At 45.4% G+C, this 18,775-nt stretch overlaps 1 protein-coding gene across 2 annotated transcripts in view; it reads left to right on the top strand.

Annotated features, from left to right (window-relative positions):
* SMG1 (SMG1 nonsense mediated mRNA decay associated PI3K related kinase) overlaps positions 1-18,775 on the top strand; it is a 1,401,298-nt gene that overhangs the window by 989,642 nt on the left and 392,881 nt on the right. For both annotated transcript variants that reach the window (XM_069210224.1, XM_069210223.1), the window contains one exon: positions 3,623-3,902. In XM_069210224.1, coding sequence (XP_069066325.1) covers positions 3,623-3,902 — 280 coding nt within the window. The remainder of the gene's footprint in view (positions 1-3,622; positions 3,903-18,775) is intronic.

Below are 18,775 nucleotides of genomic sequence, written 5' to 3'. Positions count from 1 at the left end.
TTCCGCTGCCCCTCACCCCCCAGTAGTCTGCTTTTCACCCCTTTCGTGGCCACGGAAGGGGCTCCCTATTGCGTTCCCAACCCAGCCACTGTGCCACCCATGCTATTCAGCTGCTGCATGGCCAGGACACAGAATCCCGCATGGGACAGGGAACCAGAGGTCTGCCCAGTCCACCCCTGCTACAGCCTCCAAACCCTCCTAGTCCTTCCCTTCACTCCGATCCAGTTGGCTGCAGGATTCGCCATCACCTGCCCCACTGGGAATCCATCACTAGGGACAGGTGGGTTTTGTAGATAGTTCGAAAGGGCTGTTCCCCCCCCCCCCCTTCGAATCTGCCCCACCAGCCATGCCTCCATTAGTGAGCCATCTTCCGGAGGATCATTTGGCACTTCTCTGTCAGAAAGTCGCGGCGCACTTGGCCAAGGGAGCCATAGAAGAAGGTCCCTGAGCCAGAAGTAGTTTGTGGTTGTTATTCCCGCTACTTTCTGGTGCTGAAAAAGGACAAGGGCTCACGTTCTATCCTAGACCTTCGGGACCTCAATTACTTCCTCTAGAAGGAGAAATTCAAAATGCTCACCCTGGCTCAGGTCCTGTCTGCCTTAGACCCAGGAGACTGGATGGTAGCATTGGACTTGCAGGACGCTTATTTCCACATTCCCGTCCTGCCTGCCCACAGACGTTACCTGCAATTTATTGCAGGTCACGAGCTCTATCAGTTTACTGTGCTCCCCTTCGTCCTTACCAGCGCGCCTGAGGTGTTCACAAAAGTAATGGCAGTGGTTGCAGCTCATCTGCGCAGGTTAGGGGTCTCAATCTTCCCCTACCTCGACGTCTGGCTGTTAAAGGCGGACTCGCCCAAATCAGTTGTTTTCCTTCTTCAGACTACAGCGAGCGTCCTGCACACAGTGGGGTTCACTATCAACGTGCTGAAGTCACACCTGACTCCCTCTCAGATGCTCCCTTTCATTGGAGCTGTTCTGGACACACTGCAGTTTCGGGCTTATCCTCCCGAAAAGCCAGTTCAAGATATTCTGGCTATGATTCCGATCTTTCAGCCTCTGTCTTTGCTTTTGGTGAGATTGACGCTGAGACTGCTGAGCCTCATGGCCTCCTGCATCCTGCTGGTAGCACATGCCAAATGGCATATGCGGGCTCTGCAGTGGGACTTGAAGCTCCAGTGGGCACAGCATCAGGGAAATCTCTCTGACATGGTCCAGATCTTGTAGGGAACTGTGAAAGATCTCCTGTGGTGGCTTTCGAATCCGCATTGGGTCCACAGCGGATCCCTTTCCTTTCCCCAGCCAGATCTATCTATAGTGTCAGATGCGTCACTTCTGGGTTGGGATGGCCACATGGGAGAGGCGGAGATCAGAGGCCTCTGGTCACCGTTGAAGTCTGGAAACATATCAATCTCCTGGAGCTCCGGGCGATCAGGCATGCGTTGAAAGCATTTCTTCCATCTCAAAGGGAAAGTAGTGCAAGTGTTCACGAAGAACACTACCACCATGTGGTACTGCAACAAACGGTCCTGCGCCCTTTGTCAGGAGGCATACACCTCAGGACATGGCTGGAACATCAGGGATTTACCCTGGTGGTTCAACATCTGGTGGTCTCTCTCAACACCAGAGCGGACAAACTCAGCCGTCGATGCACAGCCGATCACGAATGGCGTCTCCATCCGGAGGTGGCGCAAGGTCTCTTTCAGCAGTGGGGAGAGCCTTGGTTAGATCTGTTGGCCTCCGCAGAGAACGCTCATTGTCAGCTGTTTCGCATGTTGAAGTTTCCAAGGCAGCACTCGGTCGGAGAAGCTTTTCATCTCGAGTGGAACTCCGGCCTCCTTTACGCCTTTACGCCTATACCACTTCTGCCCAGAGTTCTCAAGAAGATCAGGAACGACCGGGCCCAAGTTATCTTGGTTGCTCCATACTGGGCACGGAGAGTATGGTATCCAGAGCTATTGAGCATGGCCACCGATCCTTCACTCAGACTGCCTCTTCGGGCGGATCTTCTGTCGCAGCAACAGGGGACGGTTCTCCACTGAGCCACAATTGCCCTTTACGGCGCCTCACTTTCAAAACTGTCTTTCTTGTTGCCATTACATCTGCTTGCAGAGTGAGTGAGCTTCAAGCTCGGTCTCCAAAGCCTCCATTCTTGTCTGTGCACTCTGACAAAGTGGTGTTGTGCACTAAGGCTTCCTTCTGTCCCACAGTGGTTATGCCTTTTCCTGTAGGCCAGTCCATCACCTTGCCTACTTTTTACATACCCCCACATCCTTCCCATGAGGAGGAGAAACTCCACCGTCTGGACCCAGAAAGAGCCTTGTCGTTCTCTCTAAATTGCACTAAAGATTTCCAGGTGGACGATCAACTCTTTGTCTGGTATGTGGGTGCGAAGAAAGGGAAGGCAGTGCAAAAACGTACCGTCTCTCAATGGGTACTTCTTTGCATAAAGATGTGCTATGCGTTGGCCAAAAAGCAGCCCCCTGAGGGCTTGCACGCTCATTCCACCAGAGGAACTGCTGCTTCCACTGCTTTAGCATGCGAAGTTCCTATCCTGGATATCTGCCAGGCGACTACTTGGGCATCCGTGCACACGTCTGCTAAACATTACTGCCTGGGCAGTCAGGTCCGTCGGGATGGCTGCTTTGGTCGTTCGGTCCTGCAGGACTTTCCAGTATGATCTTGGTTCGCAGCCCACATCCGGTGATGGCATTGCTTGGGCATCTATTCTAAGGTAAGGAATCTGCAACTAGAAGTCTCTATCAGATGTACAAGTTACTTACCTTCGGTAACGAAATATCTGGCCGAGACATATTCTAGTTGCAGATTCCTTACTGACCCACCCATCCTCCCTGCTTGCGAACTGATTTCTACGGGTAGGGATTCCCCCTTCAGGTCCTTAGCTCTGGCGCACCAATCTGTTTTCTTAGCGGTTCTGCGCTTCGGCGTGGAAAGTTGTTAAAAGAAAATGATGTCACTGCTCTGAGGCAGCGTCTATGTACTACTCTCGATGTCATCACAGCGACTACGATGCCGACGACGTCGACCAATGCCACCTACCGACGGTCAAAGGTATTGCTCGAAAAAAAATTATCTCCGGATCCCATCTGAAACCTGGGGTAAAATTCAAAGGTAAGGAATCTGCAACTAAAATGTCTCTACCAGTTATTTCATTACCGAAGGTAAGTAACTTGTACTTTAAGTATAGGGTTTGCACTGCTTACAGAAGTAGAATTAGGTCTAGCTGGAGGGAATTGTACATTATCAGCAGAACATGTTATTCCCTGTAGATTTATCGCTATGACTTCTTAATCCAAAGACACTGGATACCTTTGTATTTGTATTACAGAAATTCACACGGCTGTACAGTGATTGAGAAGACTGTTTAAACATGTAGTTATTCATTTTGTCTTAGATTACCATGAGTAAACTGCTCCTTTGATTATTGTAAGTTGATATGTGAAGGGAATTACCTTCGTCCATGTGACTTCCCATTGTTGTCTTATTTTTAACAGTAGATGGCATGCTCTGTTCTATCTTTTTGTAATAGCAGCAGATTAATTACAGCAGGCCCCAGAGCCCCATAATGTAATTTGCAATACATAATATATTTCTCTTTGTAGGGCCTCCAAGCTACGTACCTGCTACAGCTTTTCTTCAGAATGCTGGCCAAGCACACTTGATTAGTCAGTGTGAACAGCATGAGGGGGAAGTAGGTGCTCTTCTTCAGCAAAGACGCTCAGTGTTACGAGGATGCCTTGAACACTTACATAATTATGCAACAGTTGCTCTACAGTACCCAAAGACGGTCTTTCAAAAACATCGTACTGAGCAGTGGAAAACCTGGATGGAAGAACTGATATGTGATATGACCATGGATCATTGTCAAGAACTGTACAGAAAGTAAGTTAACAAATATAGGCAGTGACTGTTGAGAATAGACTGCTTTAAAGCATATCTTCTTCATATGGTTTAGCTTCTCTGCAACTAAGTCACACTTTAGTTCGAGGTACAAATAGGCTAAAATGCTACCTTGCAAAGCAATCATTTTATGGGGTCTTCACAGTTCTTGTAAAATATTGACCATAGTGTTAATTGAACTAGAATTTTCTGATTCATTTCATTTTTGAAGTACAGTTGAAAAGAACATTCTATCAGCTACCTCTTGTTAGTGCTTCTACACCTTAAAGCGAAACAAAACCTACATAGAAGGTCTTTGGTTAGCCTTCTGCATCTATTGTTTCTTCGACTTGTCATTCACATTTAGCCTTGCCTTCCACTGCATGCAGCATAGGCCTGTGGGTCAGTCCGCCTAATCAATTTGTTGTCTCGCAATGTGTGAGGAATAATGTTTTGCTTATTTATTAGTGAACCTCAGTTACAGTGGGGTGAACCTGTGTTCCTCAGAACCTATGCTTAATAAGTTACACAGTCTGTGTGGTTCTGTCGGAAGTCCTTTAAGAACAATTACTAATTTCAAGGTAAGTGGTTTAACAATCCCCTCATACAAAAGTCCTTGGATTCTTGGGGCAATTAAATGCAGCCTATCAGACGTACCAGAGATCGTATGGAGTCGCTTAAGTAATTATCATAAGTTTAGGGTGTTCTCCACACTGTCCTAATGAAGACCCTAATTAATATATATACAGTACACACGTTGTGAATAGACCGAAACGTTGACTGATTGTGTATTTTAGCCTGCACCAGAAGACCCATTTAGGCAATGAAATGAAAGTGGATCAATCTCACAAGCCCATTTTGAGTGACTTGATGTATAATTGTGTGGCCAGGCCACATAAAAACTAAATATTTGTTTTTATTGCATATTTACACACATTCCTTAATGAACTGCAAAACCACTTTTGTCACTTGTCGCTCATGGAGCACCTTATAGAGTAATATTGTGGATTGATACTGCCTCTCAAAAATATGTAGTTTTATTTGCAAACTAATTGGTACAGACTTGCATGTTTTTGAATGTTTTCTTAATGAGTAAGTAGAGTTTTGTAAGGAGATTTAAAAAATGCCTACTTTGAATTCTTAAAGGACATCCGACAGAAAATACAGCTTGTGTAACGTATTCAGAATTGAATGATCACCTAAAAGGAAGTGCCCTTTACGCCAAAACTTTTAGAACAATAATTTTCTTTGTAGTTTTTTTTTTATTCCATTTCATTCTGTTTCCTTTTTTTTGTAGTTTTCCTTGCATGTGTAAACTGTTTCCGACTTATACTTTCAACCGAAGATTTCTCGCCTTCACAACCTTCCAAGGTGCCAGACTTGATTTGGAGTGTTCTAAAGCAGTTGCTCCCACCTGCTGACAGATGGCGCGCTCACAGTCTAAATAGCTTGCATAGCTGAATGTAGGCATCACCTCTGTGCCTAAAGTCAGTTTCTTTTTGTGCCCTGGTGGAATCCAGAGCTCCACTCTGAATTTTGTCAGTTTGCTGACACATGCCAGACTAAAGAAACAGTGTGCTAGGGAATAAATATTGTCTCCTCCCAAGCCAACAGATTTTAGGCTTTGCCAGTAGAACACGTGTCAAAACATGTCTCTGTCCGATCATGACTCAAAGCTATGCATATGTTGCGGAACAGAAGAAGAGATCATACTTGAAGTAGCTATCCCTCTCCAAGTCATAGTGCTGTTTCTGTTTCAAATCGCAGAACTGCTCTCGTCTCAAATTACCCTGTGAGAGATTGGCACTTTTAAAGGTGGTAATGCTGCAGAAATGTAAAGCAATTCCGTTTCCCTCTGGAAAACCTGTAGACCCCATTGAGGAACAGGGGCCACCAGTCGCAGTTCCGTCAATTGGCCTGTCCCTGTTGCTGAATAGGCCTCCTTCCGGATTCCTACCAGCACCAATCTGTAACTCCATTATGTCCCCAGGGTCCACTGTTATTCAGACTCAAACAGCACCTGAACCATTATCCGATGCCGATCTCTGACCTGGAACTAATGTCAGCCTACACCTCATTGAAACTGCTCCACAAAATCCATAGTTCACAGAGAACTGTAAGAGTCACACTCCACCACCTTCCACAATGCCAGTACTGTAAAATTCTGTGTTTGGCCCAGATTCAGATGCAGTTCAAAAGCTTCAGATTCACCCTCACCAAGATGGCAATAAGGAGGTGGATAAGAATACTCCACCACTCATTCCACTGATGCTGAGCTATACATAGACCAAAAACCTTTTTGCAATGTTCCTGTATGTTGCTAGGTGCCAAGGCGCGGCTCAAAGCAGCATATAAGCACCAACCTTGCACGCTGATGTCAGTTCCTTTTTTTCTGTGCCTTCTAACACAAATGTGGAGCTCTGCACCACAGTTCATCAGCCTTTCGACCACTTCTAGACAAGAACATGTATTGTGCTAGTCAACGATCTCCCCTCCTAGAATAACAGGTTTCAAACCATGCTGAGACTGTCAGTGACAGATGTCTGTCATGCATCCAGACCCCAGACAGCTAGTTATTTTTTTTTATTGACCATTTTAAAAAGATGAGGTCTGACAATAATATGTTTGTGGGAGTACACAGACAATAAGAAGGGCAAGTTAGTTCAAAAGAAGACCTTATCCAGGTTGATACTTTTTTTTACATTAATATGTGTTGTGACTTGGTAATGAAGGAAGCCACAGGGAATCGGAGCATATTCCACCAGAGTAAAATTCTCTACCTCCTCACTAAACATGAGTATTCCTGTAGATGCGATCTTTTATGTGGGACATGGGTGGTCCTTCACACCTTTGCCAAAAAAATTTTTTGGGATTCAGAGTGTAGAAGGAAGAACCATTTCCCAATCTCTGTGCTCCATACTTTTCCGTCTGACCATTTCTTTAGATCTACCACCTTGGGGAGGGTACTACTTGTGAATCAATTCAACAGGAGAGGAATCTGCAGGTAGAAGTACCCATCAGAAGAAAATGTTTCTTAGCTTTCGTAATGATCATTCCCGTGGATACTATGTGCCCTGCAGATTTATCACAGACTCCTCCCCCACTTCCTGTTCTGAAAGATGGTCATTGGCCACATTCAAGTGTTTCCAGCATAGGTTGCAGCACTGGACTACCACAATAGTCTCTACTGCTAAGGGCGCAGAAAAAATGGATAGAGAACTGCAATTGGTGCAACGGGGTGTGCGCTTTATGGCTCCAGTGGCATTACAGTGACGGAGCCAGTATCCCCCCACCCACCCAAGAGAGCTATGAAAGTTTCTGGATCCAACCTGGTGCTGGGGGGCAAGTCAACTAGGAAATCAGAAGGAAGATAAGAGTATCCACCAGAAAGATTGTTACTGAAGGTAACTACCTTTTTCATTACAAGCGCACAACAATATCATCATTCCCTGCTCTGCGTGCATCACAAAGCAGGCATCCACATTTCTTTGAAAAGGTCCTTGATCACACTGTGCACCAGCAGTAGGCAAAACTGTAAATGTGTACCTCTTCTGTAACAGGGGGATTTTCAGTTGACACTTCTGCGAACGTTTACCCTCAAGTTCTGAAGGGGGTATGGGGTGCCGAGGCTACTCTCTACTAACTCTGCCTGCTCAGCACACACCAATACTTTTCTTCACTGAAAGGTGCATCATGTTCCGATGCTAAAGGACCATCAAAAGCACCAGCACCTAAGTATAGCCAAATGGAAGACTCAAACATGATCACACTGTCATTCCACACAAAGATAAAAAGAGCAGCCTGGCAGTACATGAGAAAGGCAGAATCCCTTATGAGTCATACTGTTATTCAGTATTTTGTTTTCTTAATCCATGTGCTTCTGTTTTTCACAAATAAACTTTAAAATCTGCACTAAATAGATTTTTTTCCTTCCATGCTCATGTCAAATCTAAGAGTACATCCAAGCATAGTATTTTCACCAACAGCACATGACAATCTGGAACCTATGCTGTAGACTTTAAAGTGTTTAAATTTTTTTTATTTTTTTTAAACATTGAAAGTGCTTTGGGTTAAATAGCCAGGTCTAGCTTAATATGTATGCCCACTTGACAGTCATAACTAAAAAAAACTAGGTGGGCTAAAGGCATTACCAGTGAGGCAACGGCACTATGTATTATACAGAGTAGAGTGCACAAACACTACGTTTAAAGAGTATTGCAAATCACCTCGGATTTTTGTGACTCTAAAGATACTCTACCTGCTGCTCATGACTCTGTGGTCATGGGTCACCTCCATGAATTGCAATATCCTTATAATTTGTGGTTGGAGATGTTTTATGCCATATATATTAGTACTCACAAAAGCTTGATATATATATATGTTCGGTGGCATGTGTAGCTGCAGATACACATGCTGTGCATTATCGTGCCATCTAGTGTTGGGCTCGGAGAGTTACAAGTTGTTTCTCTTCAAAGAAATCTTTTCGAGTCGCGAGACTGAGTGACTCCTCCCTTTCAGCTCCATTGCGCATGGGCGTCGACTCCATCTTAGATTGTTTTCTTTCCGCCAACGGGTTTGGACGTGTTCCTCTTCGCTCCGTATTTCGAATCGGTAAAGTTAGCTAAATTATCGAAAATTCGACGGTATTGTTATTGTTCCGTACTGGGTTAGTGTTAGTGTATTAGCACCGACATCAAGAGCGCTCCGGCGGCCCTTCGGGGCTTCCGTTCTTCACAGAGGCCTGGTCGGCCCGACCACACCCGTCGTCCCAGACTAATGGACCGGACCCCCTTCCGCTTCTGTCCTAAGTGTCATTCGAAGTATCCTTATACAGACCGGCACCGGGTCTGTAATCTGTGTTTATCACCTGAACACAGGGAGGATACTTGCAAGGCTTGTCGAGCAATCGATCAAAAAAGACCCAGAGAGATCGACGAGCAAGAAGACTGCAAATGGCGTCGACACCGAAAGAGCAACTCGGCGTCGGAGAGGAGGAAAGCATTTCCATCCAGGGGACGGACTCTGACGAATCCGAAAGTGACCGGACCTCGACGGTGCAGCGAACAGTGAGTAAAACTGCCCCATCCAAAACTCACACAAAGACATTTAAGGCCATGGGGACGCCACCGCCAACAGGCCATGGCTTGACCCACCGAAAAGAAGGTGACCAAACATAGGCACTGAAAAAGGCCAGAGAATTGCCGAAGACTTCCGACTCCGGTCGAGATTCCGGCACCGAACGATCTCAACACCGAGAGTTCGACTCACCCAAAGTGAGAAAAATATCTTCGGAACCGAAAAAGACTATATCTGAAACCTCGGTACCGAAAAAAGCGGCATCGGAGCCGAAAAGAAGCACTTGTACAGAAGAGCAAGGACTTTCCAGCCAAATGAAGGAAAGACATAGATTTGAGCAGGAATTAAGTATGGAAGAACCGGACCATACACAAAGGAGGTTACATATCCAGAAAGAGACTGGAAAAATACAAACTTTACCTCCAATCAAATCTAAAAGGAAACTGGCATTTCAGGAGACAGAAATGCAGCCTAAGGCAAAGGTGGTTAGAGACAAATCCCCACCACCAAGGGTATCACCACAACCGTCCCCACCGCACTCACCACAACTGTCGCCAGTGGGAACACCTCCAATGCAGTCACCCACACATACTGGGATGACACAGGATGATGCTAAAGCATGGGACTTATATGATGCGCCAGTATCGGATAACAGTCCGGATTGTTATCCAACAAAGCTGTCACCTCCAGAAGACAGTACTGCTTATACGCAGGTACTATCGAGGGCAGCTACGTTCCACAACATAACAATGCACACAGAGCCAGTGGAGGATGATTTCCTGTTTAACACCTTGGCATCCACCCACGCTTCCTATCAGAGTCTGCCAATGCTCCCGGGCATGCTCAAACACGCGAAACAGGTCTTCCAGGAGCCGGTTAAAGGAAGGGCTATCACGCCTAGGGTTGAGAAGAAGTACAAACCTCCCCCAACAGATCCTGTGTTCATAACACAACAACTTACACCGGACTCAGTGGTTGTAGGAGCGGCAAGAAAGAGAGCAAACTCTCAATTGTCAGGAGACGCTCCACTGCCTGACAAAGAAAGCAGAAAGTTTGACGCAGCGGGCAAACAAGTGGCAGCACAAGCATCCAATCAATGGCGGATTGCAAATTCGCAAGCACTACTTGCTCGCTACGACAGGGCACATTGGGACGAGATGCAACACATCATACAGCACTTGCCCAAGGAACACCAGAAACGTGCTCAACAGGTTGTGGAAGAAGGACACGCCATATCTAACAAACCAGATAAGGTCCGCACTAGACTCGGCAGACACGGCAGCACGAACGGTCAACACAGCGGTAACCATTCGCAGGCATGCATGGTTAAGAAGTTCTGGATTCAAGCCAGAGATCCAACAAGCGGTGTTGAACATGCCATTTAATCAGGAACAGTTGTTTGGGCCGGAAGTTGACACAGCAATTGAGAAGTTTAAAAAAGGCACGGACACGGCCAAAGCCATGGGCGCGCTCTATTCCCCACAAGTCAGAAGCACCTTTTGGAAACCACAATTCAGAGGAGGTTTTCGGCAACAAACATCAGAGCCTTCCACCTCTCAAACTAGACCCACCTATCCGACACAATATCAAAGGGGAGGGTTTCGTGGTTCCTATAGAGGACAATTCCCAAGAGGAAAGTTCCAAGCAACCAAACCAAACCAGACCAAACAGTGACTTCAATGTCACAAAACCCCAACACTTGTCTCCAGTGGGGGGGAGGTTAACCGCATATTATCAAAACTGGAAACATATTACCACAGACGCATGGGTCCTATCAATCATCCAACATGGTTATTGCATAGAATTCACAAAATTCCTGCCAGATGTTCCACCAAGGACACACAATCTGTCCAAACAACACTTAGACCTATTACAAATAGAGGTCCAAGCACTACTACAAAAACAAGCAATAGAGCTCGTACCCAATCATCAGAAAGAAACAGGCGTCTACTCACTATATTTCCTAATTCCAAAAAAGGATAAAACGTTAAGACCTATCTTAGATCTCAGAACACTGAATCTCTTCATCAAATCAGACCACTTCCACATGGTAACACTTCAAGACGTGGTTCCCTTACTAAAAAAGGAGGAATACATGACAACATTGGATCTCAAGGATGGGTATTTCCACATACCCATCCATCCTTCTCACAGAAAATACTTAAGGTTTGTAATGCACGGCGTACACTATCAATTCAAAGTGCTACCGTTCGGAATAACAACAGCCCCAAGGGTATTCACAAAATGCCTAGCAGTAGTAGCCGCTCACATAAGGAGACAGCACATGCACGTCTTCCCATATTTAGACGACTGGCTAATAAAAACCAACACTCAACAACAGTGTCTTCTTCACACGCAATATGTCATAGAAATTCTACACAAACTAGGGTTCTCTATAAATTACCAGAAATCACATCTGCAACCATCCCAAATACAACAATACTTGGGAGCAACACTCAACACACAAAGGGCAATTGCCACTCCAAGTCCACAAAGGGTCCAAGCGTTCCAAAATGTAACATCAAGCATACAGTCAAACCAACACTACCCAGTAAGGTTTGTAATGAAACTTCTAGGCATGATGTCTTCATGCATAGCCATTGTCCCAAATGCAAGATTACACATGTGGCCCTTACAACAGTGCCTAGCAAAACAATGGACACAAGCACAGGGTCAACTTCAAGATCTAGTGTTGATAGACCGCCAAACACACTTCTCGCTTCAATGGTGGAACCCTATAAATTTAAACAAAGGGCGGCCATTCCAAGACCCAGTGCCTCAAGCTGTTATCACAACAGATGCTTCCATGATGGGGTGGGGAGCACACCTCAACAAGCACAGCATACAGGGTCAATGGGACAATCAACAAAAACAACTTCACATAAATCATTTGGAACTGCTAGCAGTGTTTCTAGCGTTAAAAGCATTTGAACCACTGATAGCCCACAAACACATTCTTGTCAAAACCGACAACATGACGACAATGTATTCTCTCAACAAACAAGGGGAGACACACTCGTCACAACTGTGTCTCTTAGCACAAAAGATTTGTCATTGGGCAATTCACAATCGCATTCGCCTGATAGCACAATACATACCAGGCATTCAGAATCAGTTAGCCGACAATCTCAGTCGAGATTACCAGCAAACTCATGAATGGGAAATTCATCCCCAGATCCTACAGGATCACTTCCTCTGCTGGGGAACACCAAACATAGACCTATTCGCAACAAAAGAAAACGCAAAATGCCAAAACTTCGCGTCCAGGTACCCACACCCTCAATCCAAGGGCAATGCACTATGGATCAGTTGGTCAGGGATATTTGCTTACGCTTTTCCCCCTCTCCCACTCATTCCTTATCTGGTCAACAAACTGAGTCAAAACAAACTCAAACTGATACTCATAGCAACAAACTGGGCTCGCCAACCGTGGTACACAACACTGTTGGACTTATCAGTAGTACCTCACATCAAATTACCAAACATACCAGATCTTTTAACACAACACAAACAACAGGTCAGACACCCGAATCCAGCATCGCTCAGTCTAGCAATCTGGCTCCTGAAGTCTTAGAATTCAGACATTTAAATCTTACATAAGAGTGAATGGAGGTCATTAAACAAGCTAGAAAACCTACAACAAGACATTGTTAAGCAAACAAATGGAAAAGATTTGTTTGCTACTGCCACACTAATCAGATTCAACCACTACATGCCTCCACAAAGGACATTGTAAGCTACTTATTACTCTTACAAAAGTCTAATCTAGCATTTTCTTCCATTAAAATACATCTCACTGCAATATCTGCCTATCTGCAGATTACACATACAACATTGCTTTTTAAAATCCCAGTCATTAAAGCATTTATGGAGGGACTAAAAAGAATCATACCCCCAAGGACACCACCAGTACCTTCGTGGAACCTTAATATTGTATTAACACGACTCATGGGCCCACCATTCGAACACATGCATTCTTGTGAAATGCCATATCTGACTTGGAAAGTAGCCTTTCTAATAGCTATTAGAACATTTGAACGTTGGCAGCTCCATTGAAAACAATGGAGTGCTGCGGGCTTTTACTGCCCGGTAAAAGCCCGCAGCGCCAACATTCCAATGTTCGCTTTGTTCACAGCAACAGCTGTGAACAAAGCCTCACGGAGCCCGAGGGGATTTTAATCCCCTCGGGCTCCGTGAGCAATTTGTTTTTTTTAAATAGAACATTCTGCCCTGAGCGGCAGAATGTTCTAATAGCCTTAGAAACCGCCGTAGCGGGCTCTACAGGCTATTAAAGGCCCTTTCCCTTGTTAAATGCCCGAGCCAAAGGCTCGGGCATTTAACGCTTGAGCGGGCCTTTAATAGCCGGTAGAGCCCGCTACGGCGGGTTCTAAGGCTATATCACATCACTTAGAAGAGTAAGTGAGATACAAGCATTTACTATTCAAGAACCCTTTATACAAATACATAAACTTAAAGTGGTTCTCCGTACAAATCAAAAATTCTTACCAAAGGCCATATCACCATTCCACCTAAACCAAACTGGAACTCCCAGTCTTCTTTCCGCAACCAGACTCAGTAGCCGAAAGAGCCTTGCATACATTAGACATAAAAAGAGCACTAATGTATTACATTGACAGAACGAAACAATTTCGGAAAACAAAACAATTGTTTGTAGCCTTCCAAAAACCTCATGCAGGTAATCCTATATCCAAACAAGGCATCGCAAGATGGATAGTTAAATGTATTCAAACTTGCTATATTAAAGCAAAAAGAGATTTACGTATTACACCAAGAGCACATTCCACTAGGAAGAAAGGCGCCACAATGGCTTTTCTTGGGAATATACCTATGACAGAAATTTGTAAGGCAGCCACCTGGTCTACGCCTCATACATTCACTAAGCATTACTGTGTAGATGTGTTAAGAACACAACAAGCCACAGTAGGACAGGCTGTATTACGAACATTATTTCAGACAACTTCAACTCCTACAGGCTAAGCCACCGCTTTTGGGGAGATAACTGCTTACTAGTCTATGCACAGCATGCGTATCTGCAGCTACACATGCCATCGAACTGAAAATGGCACTTACCCAGTGTACATCTGTTTGTGGCATGGGACGCTGCAGATTCGCATGCGCCCTCCCTGGGAGCCTGTAGCCGTTATAAGTTGATGAAACTTGTACATTTGTAAATTTGTAAATATATACTATTTTTTATACACATTATGTACATACATACTCACTCCATTGCATGGGCACTTTTACTATATACACAACTCCTACCTCACCTTCTGCGGGGAAAACAATCTAAGATGGAGTCGACGCCCATGCCCAATGGAGCCGAAAGGGAGGAGTCCCTCGGTCTCGTGACTCGAAAAGACTTTTTCGAAGAAAAACAACTTGTAACACTCCGAGCCCAACACTAGATGGCAGGATAATGCACAGCATGTGAATCTGCAGCATCCCATGCCACGAACAGATGTACACTGGGTAAGTGACATTTTCCATATATTTATATGTTCAATGGCATGTGTAGCTGCAGATACACATGCTGTGCACTGCTCCTGCCATCTAGTGTTGGGCTCGAAGTGTTACAATTTTTTTTTCTTTTTTTCTGAAGAAGTCTTTTCGAGTCACGGGACCGAGTGACTGCTCTCTTTCGGCTCCATTGCGCATGGGCGTCGACTCCATCTTAGATTGTTTTCTTTCCGCTAACGGGTTCGGACGTGTTCCTCTTCGCTCCGTATTTCGAATCGGGAAAGTTAGCTAAAGTATCGAAAAGTCGACGGTATTGTTCTCATTCAGTACCGGTTTAGTGTTAGTGTATCGGCACCGACATCAAGACCGCTTAGGCGGCCCTTCGGGGCTTCCACTCTTCATCGAGGCCTGGTCGGCCCGACCACACCCGTTGTCCCAGACTAATGGACCGGACCCCCTTCCGTTTCTGTCCTAAGTGTCACGCAAAGTATCCTTATACAGACCAGCACCGGGTCTGTAACCTGTGTTTGTCACCTGAACACAGAGAGGATACTTGTGAAGCTTGCCGAGCGTTTCGATCGAAGAAAACCTTGAGAGATCGACGCGCAAGAAGACTGCAAATGGCGTCGAAACCGAAAGAACAGCTCGACGTCGAGGAGGAAGAAAGAATCTCCATCCAAGAAACGGACTCAGATGTATCCGACAGCGAACGACCCTCGACGGTGCAACAAACTGTGAGTAAACCTGCCCCGTCCCAAACTCACGGTCACACCAAGAAACTCAAGGCCATGGGGACGCCACCGCCAGCAGGCCATGGCTCAACCCACCAAAAGGAAGGTGACCAGACATCGGCACCGAAAAAGGCCAAACAGTTGCCGAAGACTTCCGACTCCGGTCGAGAATCCGGCACCAAAAAAAGTCTGCATCGAGTAATCGAGTCGGGCAAGCCCCGAAAGAGCTTATCGGAACCGAAAAAGTCAATTTAGATGGGAATTTCGGTACCGAAAAAAACTGCTTCGGAGCCGAAATGCTCTTCCTACACTGAAGAGCGAGGGCTTTCTCTGCAGCTCAAAGAAAGATACAGATTTGAGCAGGAACTGGATTTAGAAGAACATGACCAAACACAGCAAAGGTTACAAATCCAGAAGGACACGGGGAAGATACAAACCATCCCTCCACTCAAGTCAAAAAGAAAACTGTCTTTTCAAGAGACAGAGATGCAACCGAAAGCCAAAGTGGTCAGAGAAAAGTCACCACCACCACAGTTCTCACCACAAACATCCCCACTGCAATCACCACAATTGTCACCAGTGGGTACACCGATTGCGCAGTCACCCACACACTCTGGGATGACTCAAGATGATGCGGATCCCTGGGATCTATACGACCCACCTATATCGGACAACAGGCCAGAGACTTATCCAACCAAGCCTTCACCACCAGAGGACAGTACAGCATACACCCAGGTACTAGCCATAGCAGCTACGTTCCATAAAGTAACAATGCACTCAGAACCGGTGGAGGATGACTTCCTGTTTAACACTCTGGCATCCACGCATGCTTCCTACCAAAGTTTGCCAATGTTACCGGGCATGCTTAAACACGCACAACAGGTCTTCCAAGAACTTGTAAAAAGGAGAGCCATTACGCCAAGGGTCGAAAAGAAATGTAAACCGCCCCCGTCAGACCCAGTGTTTATTATTCAGCAGCTCCCTCCGGACTCAGTAGTTGTGGGGGCTGCAAGAAAAAGGGCTAATTCACAATCATCAGGGGATGCGCCACCCCCTGATAAGTAGAGTTGAAAATTTGACGCGGCGGGGAAAAAAGTGGCATCGCAAGCAGCCACTCAGTGGCCAATTGCAAACTCACAAGCCCTACTTGCCGCTAATGACAGGGCGCACTGGAACGAAATGCAAGACATCATCCAGCATTTGCCCAAAGAACACCAAAAACGTGCCCAACAAGTGGTCGAAGAGGGACAGGCCATATCAAATAACTAAATCCGGTCTGCCCTAGACTCTGCTGATACAGCAGCACGGACTGTCAACACAGCAGTGACTATTCAAAGGCATGCATGGCTGCGAAGTTCTGGATTCAAGCCAGAAATACAACAGGCGGTGTTGAATATGCCGTTTAATCAACAGCAGTTATTTGGGCCGGAATTGGATACCGCGATCGAGAAAATGAAAAAAGATGCGGACACGGCCAAAGCCATGGGCGCGCTCTACTCCTCACAATACAGGCGAACATTTAGGAAACCACAGTTTAGGGGGGGTTTAGACAACAGCCATCAGAACCATCCACCTCCCAAACAAAACCCACCTACCAATCTCAGTACCAGAGAGGGGGGTTTTGTGGTTCCTACAGAGGACAATTCCCAAGAGGAAGAGGGAAATTCCAGCCCTCCAAACCAAGCCCTAGCAAACAGTGACTTCAATGTCACACTTCCCCAACACTTATCACCGGTGGGGGGGAGACTAACCAAATACAACCACAATTGGACACACATTACACCAGACACTATCAATTATCCAACATGGTTATTGCATAGAGTTCACAACATTCCCTCCAGATGTTCCACTAAAACCGCACAGATTGTCTCCACAACACTTAGACCTATTACAAATAGAGGTCCAAGCACTGCTACAAAAACAAGCCATAGAGCTAGTACCTTATCACCAAAAAGGGACAGGCGTTTACTCCCTGTATTTCCTTACCCCAAAAAAAGACAAAACGTTACGGCCTATCTTAGATCTCAGAACACTGAATCTCTTCATCAAATCAGATCATTCCCACATGGTAACACTTCAGGACGTAGTTCCCTTACCAAAACAAGGGGAATACATGACAACACTGGATCTCAAGGATGCGTATTTTCACATACCCATCCATCCATCTCACAGGAAATACCTCAGGTTTGTAATACAAGGCAAACATTACCAATTCAAAGTGTTGCCGTTCGGAATAACAACAGCCCCCTGGGTATTTATAAAATGCCTAGCTGTAGTAGCAGCTCATATAAGAAGACATCACATGCACATATTCCCATATCTGGATGATTGGCTAATAAAAGCCAACACTCAACAACAATGTCACGTTCACACGCAACACGTAATAGATACTCTACACAAACTAGGGTTTTCTATCAATTACCAAAAATCTTGTTTACAGCCATCCCAAATACAACAATATTTGGGAGCAACACTCAACTCACAAAGAGCAACTGCCACTCCAAGTCCACAAAGGGTACAGTTGTTTCAAAATATAAAATCAAACATTCAACCAAACCAACAATACACGGTCAGGTTTGTGATGAAACTATTAGGCATGATGTCCTAATGCATAGCTATTGTCCCAAACGCAAGGCTACACATGCAGCCCTTGCAACAGTGCCTATCAAAACAATGGACAACTCCAAGATCTAGTGTTGATAGACCGCAAAACACACTCTTCGCTTCAATGGTGGAACCAGGTAAATTTAAACAAAGGGCTGCCTTTCCAAGACCCAGTGCCTCAAGTCATTCTCACAACAGACGCATCCATGATTGGGTGGGGAGCACACCCCAACAATCACAGCATACAAGGTCAGTGGGACAATCAGCAAAAACAGATGCACATAAATCACTTAGAACTGTTAGCAGTTTTTCTAGCAATGAAGGCCTTTTAGCCCCTTCTAGCCCACAAATACATTCTTGTTAAAACAGACAATATGACAACAATGTATTATCTAAACAAACAAGGGGGGACACGCTCGTCACAGCTGTGTCTCTTAGCACAAAAAATTTGGCATTGGGCAATTTACAACAACATTCGCCTAATAGCACAATATATACCAGGCATTCACAATCAGTTAGCTGACAATCTCAGTCGAGATCACCAACAAACTCACGAGTGGGAAATACATCCCCAGATCCTACAATATCACTTCCACCACTGGGGGACACCAAACATAGATCTGTTTGCCACAAAAGAAAGCACAAAATGCCAAAACTTTGCATCCAGATACCCACACCCTCAGTCCAAGGGCAATGCTCTATGGATCAGCTGGTCAGGGATACTTGATACGCTTTTCCCCCTCTCCTGCTCATTCCTTATCTGGTCAACAAACTGAGTCAAAACGAACTCAAACTAATACTTATAGCACCAACTTGGGCACGCCAACCTTGGTACACAACACTGTTGGACCTATCTGTGGTACCCCACATCAAACTACCAAACAGACCAGATCTGTTAACTCAACACAACCAACAGATCAGACACCCGAATCCAGCATCGCTCAACCTAGCAATCTGGCTTGTGAAGTCTTAGAATTTGGATACCTA

The sequence above is a fragment of the Pleurodeles waltl genome, chromosome 10 (genome assembly GCF_031143425.1).
Source record: "Pleurodeles waltl isolate 20211129_DDA chromosome 10, aPleWal1.hap1.20221129, whole genome shotgun sequence".
Lineage (NCBI taxonomy): Eukaryota > Metazoa > Chordata > Amphibia > Caudata > Salamandridae > Pleurodeles > Pleurodeles waltl.
Note: the sequence above shows the minus strand (reverse complement) of the source record. Positions and strands in the feature narration are given on the sequence as shown.